At 39.2% G+C, this 6,312-nt stretch overlaps 1 protein-coding gene across 1 annotated transcript; it reads left to right on the forward strand.

Annotated features, from left to right (window-relative positions):
* The first annotated feature begins 458 nt into the window (after nt 1–458).
* LOC149022721 (uncharacterized) lies at nt 459–1,136 on the forward strand. The gene has a single exon (XM_089147685.1). It carries the CDS (start codon nt 459–461, stop codon nt 1,134–1,136), a length of 678 nt encoding a protein of 225 aa, XP_089003811.1.
* Nucleotides 1,137–6,312: the final 5,176 nt, after the last annotated feature.

Raw genomic sequence — 6,312 nt, forward strand, 5'->3', positions numbered from 1 at the left:
TTGGTCGATCCCCTTGGTCGATATTAGGGAGTAGTTTGGTATTTTATACATTGTTGTTAACCTATATGGTTTTACACTTTGATGTATATCTTGTTAAACTTAATAATATAAATAAATGACTCAAATCACAGAAGTGGTTACGAGTTCTATTCAAATCAAACATGGTATCAGAGCCTGATCTGATCCCCTGATTTTTCTCCTAAAAAAAAAAAAGGTAATTCGAATCTTGAGTTACCCTATTTTCTTAATTTCTTCCCAATTCTTGTGAGCTTTCCTCTATTCTTGCTGGTTTTTCTCATGACTTCTGAATCCATCTCTTCTGAACCTCCATCACCTTCTCCACCTATTTCCACTTCTTCAATCTCTTTATCTAATGTTCACCATTACCTGAATGTGAAACTTTCACCTGAAAATTACCTCGATCGCAATTTCTTCCTGTTCTGATAAGCACTGGGTTGATGCGTTTCATTGATGGTTCGAATCCTTGTCCTGAACCTCTCTTGGATCCGATTTCACCATCTCCGGTTGTAAATCCAGCGTATCTTGCTTGGCAGAAACATGATCAAGTTGTTCTTTCCTGGTTGCTTTCTTCGTTAACTGATAGTGTTCACTCTCAAGTTGTTGGTTTGAGATCTTCAGCAGAGGTTTGGCGTGCCTTAGCATCTGCTTATGCCTCATCTTCACAAACTCGAATCATGCAACTCAGGATGCAGCTGCACACCATCAAGAAAGGTTTAGATTTGATGTCCGATTATCTTTTGAAGATTAAAAAGATTGTTGACTCTCTTGCTCTTGCGTCACAGCCTCTTTGTGATTCTGATTTAGTTTTCTACATTCTTGGCGATCTCGGCTCTAAATATCAAGCCTTCATCACCTCTGTTACTACTCGAGATAATCCTATTAAGGTGGCTGATCTCCATGGCCTTCTGATTTGTGAAGAAATGCGAGTTTCCTCTTCTCTACAAGATCTTACTAATATTTTGGCTCAAGTTGCTACGGTATCTCTAAATCTTGGTATGTCTTATGCATCTTCTCGACCTTCTCGTACTACTTCTTCTGGGCGTTCATTCAACTCTCGGTTACATGGTGGCCGAAATTTTGGTCGTTTTGGAAATCAGGGAGCTCGTGGTGGTTGATTTGTTTGGTACTGTAATATCTGTGATCATTTTGGTCATTTGCCAAAGTTTTGCTACTATCGTAATGGATCTGATCCTTCTTCTGTTGGAGCCTCACGATCCAATCAATCTTGGTCTTCTGGTTTTTAACATCCACAAGCTCATGTTGCCTCTGTAAGACCACAACAACATATGACCTGGTTACTTGATTCAGGTGCTACACACCACATCACTCCATATTTCAGTGCTATTAGTGATCCAGTTGAATATCTTGGTAGTGATTCTGTTCGGATTGGTGACGGTTCAGATATGTCTATCAAGAATACTGGTAATTCATTAATTTCTATTAATGATTCTCGTTTCAAGCTTAAAGATATTCTTCATGTTCCTTCGGCTACACATAATCTTCTCTCTATTCACAAATTTGTTTCTGATAATGATATATCATTTGCATTTGATGCTTCTAGTTGCAAAATCAAGGATCGTTACTCGGATCGTGTCCTTCTCACCGGCCACGTTAATCAAGGAATTTATAGCCTTCCTGTGGTGAAGAACTATGACCCTGTGCAAGCATTGTCTATTGTTCGTGCCTCCCCTGACTTGTGGCATCTACGGCTTGGTCATGTAAACTATCCCACTGTGAGTAGGCTCATTCATCCTTTTCATTTACCCTCTATTGGTTCTCGGTCTGTTTCAGTTTATTCTTCTTGTTAGCTTGGGAAATCTCATAAACTACTTTTTCAAACTTGTGATTCTCTTACTACTGCTTCTATATTTCATTTGTTGATGCAGTTACTCGTTTCACTTGGTTGTATACAGTAGCCCATAAATCTGATGCTCTATAGGTTTTTTCGATTTTTAAAGCCCTTGTTGAGAATCAATTTTCATCTTCTATTAAAAAATTTCAATCTGATTGGGGGGGGGGAGAATTCAGAAGTTTTTCTACCTTTTTAACGTCTTGTGGTATTACCCATCGTCCTACCTATCCACACACATCTGAGTAAAATGGATGTGTGGAAAGAAAGCATAGACAAATTGTTGAAATGGGTCTTACCATGTTAGCTCATTTGGAATTGCCATTAAAATTCTGGGCTGAAGCTTTCTCTGTTGCTGTTTTTGTTATTAATAGGCTTCCCACTGCTGCGTTACACTTTAATTCTCCTTTTCACAAAGTCACAAATCGTTTTCCTGACTATACTTTTCTTAAAGTCTTTGGTTGCTGTTATCCTTTTTGTGCTCTTTTAATAAACATAAAATGGACTATAGGTCAGCCACTTCTTTGTTTGTTGGTTATAGTCCAAAACACTATGGTTATGGCTACTTAAATGTGTCTACTGGCAAGGTTATTGTCTCTCATCATGTTGTTTTTGATGAGTCTTATTTTCCTTTTTGCTCTGTTGTTCCATCCGTTTTTCCTTCTTCTTCCCCTCCTTCACTTGTTGTTCCTCACTCCAATGGCTTTATGTCACCTAGTTTGGTATATCAGAATTCTTCTAATGGAGGGACATCAGTTTGCCAACCTCTTTCTTCCCCTGTTTTAGTTACATCACAGAATGGTTTACATGTATCTGGGCACCACATACACTCTACTTCTTCAAAAGAATTAGTTCCTGCTTGTACTGATGGGCTGCAACCTCATGACACAATGGAGTTTCTGTTTCTTGTGATTCTCCTCAGTCGTGTCATGCTTCATCTACTGCTGTTCATTCTACATTGGATAATGGGCAGCATGTTTTGGTTTCTAATAATGTTGATTCTGCAAGAGATAATGGACAACATTTTGGTTATGCAAAGGATGATGACCTGCATGTTGCTTCTGAAATAAATAATGGGACACTTGAATCTGGGCAGCATGTTTTGTTCACTCCTAATATTGCTTCTGCAAGAGATAATGAGCAGCATGTTGCTTCTACAAAGGATAAAGATCAACATGTTAATTCTGAAATTACTAATGGGCAGCATGATAATAGAATTTTGGATTCTATTTTGGTTAATGGACAACATGTTTTGGAAAGTGTTGTACCTAATGGGACTGTTAATGGACATTTGAATTTTATTAATTCTAATGTGGTTAATTGCAATCCATCTTTTGATATATCTGCTACTTCAGATGACCGTCGTTTTCATGTTTTGCTTCGTAGTGGATCTGTTGTACCCTCTGTTGATGTTCCACCTAGAGCTGGTCTTTTGGCTCCATTACAATTTGCTACTCCCAATAGGACCCATTCCATGATTACTAGGTCTCCTCGCATTTTAAAACCACCAAAGAGTATTATGCAAGTCATTATACTTTTCCCCTTGCTCTTCTTGCTCATGGATCTAATGACGTCGAGCCTACTTGTTACAGTTAGGCTTCTAAAACTCTTGTTTGGAGACAAGCCATGGATACCGAATTTAATGTTTTACTTGCTAACCACACATGGGTCCTTACTCAACCTCCTCCGGATTGTCAGATCATTGGTTGTAAGTGGTTATTTTGTATCAAAAGGAAATCTGATGGCACCATAGAACGTCATAAGGCTCGTCTTGTTGCAAAGGGCTACACCCAAGAATATGGATTTGACTATGATGAAACCTTCAGCCCTGTAGTTAAACCCACCACAATTCGCATCATTCTTTCTTTGGCTGTTTCTTAATGCTAGCATGTTCATCAACTTGATGTCAACAATGCCTTCCTATATGGCATCTTAAATGAGGATGTCTATATGCACCAACTGTCACATCCACCCAGCCGGTACCCTACCTGGCATACCCGGGTATGTGATCCACAGTCCAAGGATCAAGCATCGAGGGACCATGCCTCCCACATACGCGATAACACAATCATGAACGATAATAATCAAGGTAAAATCAAATAGTAAAAGAAATCATGGATATGATAAGAATAGATAACCAGAGTATGGAAATAAATATGATACCAAATGTGTAAACAAAAGAAGGAAGTGAGTGGAATTCACTCCTTAATCACAGCGGAAAGTAGCTAAGTCAAAGTTAGGTTACAACCCAAATTAAAAGAGTATTCAGTGAAAGTTAAATTATAGATCCAAGTGTTTAACAAAATCCAGGGGTGGGTGGCTAGACAAGTGTTTCCTCCATCTTAATAAGTACATCCTCGTAAGTGTAGATGAAGGAAACCCAACACGGCCGCTCCCACACCACTGTGGAGCTAACCCTGGTACGTAGCATAATCTTCCTCGGTACCATAACCCTGATCTTCATAGTAGCCACCACCCGGAGGGTAGTATGTGGAATCATGGTCCATCTCATAGGTCGTACCATCTGGGTCTTCAACACCTGTGGAATAATCTAACAAACATTTGCACAAAAGGAATGAGTTCAAAGAACTCAGCAAGGCAGTTATTCCATAATTCATAAACCATATGAATACAAGTCATAACATGGTGAAATATGATATGAAACACATGATGTAAACATGATTCTAACTCTATGAATGCTAGTCTCTATGGTAGACATGCTTTAAGTCATAGCACCATACTTCTTTATGTAAGTCTCAGTCACTCAGCACCGGGGGGAATTGGATCCTGCATCCCTCTCGGACAATCCATGGCTGGGGTTTCGGTCACCGCTCTCTCACATCACCATTTGGTCTAAGTATTAGCGCATGTCAAGGTAAAGCCTTGCCCAATGCAAGTCATCTACTCATTCGTATCAAGTCATATCCGGATACTTCCATTCCTCCCATCCCGGGATCCTTTCCGGTATCCTTCACACTAGAGTCACGGATATTACCCACTGGACTCACCAACCCTACTGGTCATCTACAAATAGTAGACAGGAAGCTATCACATCCTCTCATGGATATGACTCACCAGTCTCGAGTGCCCGTGAGCCCAAGTCTAGCTATTTGCAACCCTACCAATAAATGGCTCCCACAATGTGATTCATGACCTCTCACAGATCATTTCACCCGTCTTGAGTGCCCACAAATCCTCACTATTACCACGGGTCGTTCAGTCTCAATACCTTTCCGATTCAGGTCTGACACGACAAGGACATCCTAGCCACACTACTAGACAATCCAATGTATGTCATCCAATAATCCAGAAAAGTGTCGATGGACACATTCGGAGAACATCCCAAATTACACCTAAGCAATCACATGCTCAAGTCCATCATACCATACACAAATGATATATCATCATAATAGAAGTTAAGTCATAACATCGCAATGATTCATCATATATATAAGTAATAAGAATGACTAATCATCATAACAAGAATATGTATAGACACAATACTACTTTCTAAAGCATGTATAGCAGTCCTATGATGTCTAAAAGTAATAAATAAATTATGTTCACTAAGTTATGAACATCAAGACATAATCACATAGCCTATGTATTTATGTCGATAACCGTCCTTACCTTAAGCTGTGATGATGATGATCCAAAGGTCACAAAAGAATGATCCAATGATGGTAATAAGACCCTAGACAATCATAAATGAAAGATTATAGAAGAAATCGAGAAAATCGGAGGTCGAACGGGTCAAAACGGCGAAGGACACAGTTCAGCAGCATGCTTGGTCGAAGCTCCTTGGTCGATGGGATCGACCAAGCAGGATCGACCAAGGACAGTCACGGGGCTGCATAGTGTATTTTGGTGATTTGGTCCGAAATCAGTCTTCCAGGGCTCGGATCAATCCAGAACTTGGAGGGATGATTAATAATAGTATAAGAATACATCTAAGCAAGTAATTAACATCATCTAATGGTTTAATTAGAAAGCCCCAAATTGGAATACTAAGTTCTATAGACAAGAATCATAGCATCAATGAGAAATCAATGTAATTGAAAGGGAAGCTAGGGAATTAGTTGGGGAATAGGTTAGGAACAAGATTACAATCATTTGCAAGCCATTAATTAGACAAATCATACTTCACGTTTCAGTGTAGGACAAGAAATCAAGTTGTTAAACAAGGAATCATGGTAATGCATATACAAGAATCAAAATGAGACTATATCATAAGTAGGAATGGAAAGAAATCATGGTTTAGTGAGGAATGAACACTTGGAGTGATGGTTGCAAGGTTGCAACATCAACTCCAAGGTTACAACAGTAAGAAAAGAAGAGAAAGGAGTAGGATAAAGAGTGAAGATGAGAGTTCATACCTTGTATATGAGTATGAAGGCAAGAATCAAATGATTGGCAATGATTAGAGTAGAATATCCTTCACC

This window comes from Hakea prostrata, chromosome 3 (assembly GCF_041222555.1).
Source record: "Hakea prostrata isolate BN-2017 chromosome 3, UWA_Hpros_2, whole genome shotgun sequence".
Taxonomy (NCBI): domain Eukaryota; kingdom Viridiplantae; phylum Streptophyta; class Magnoliopsida; order Proteales; family Proteaceae; genus Hakea; species Hakea prostrata.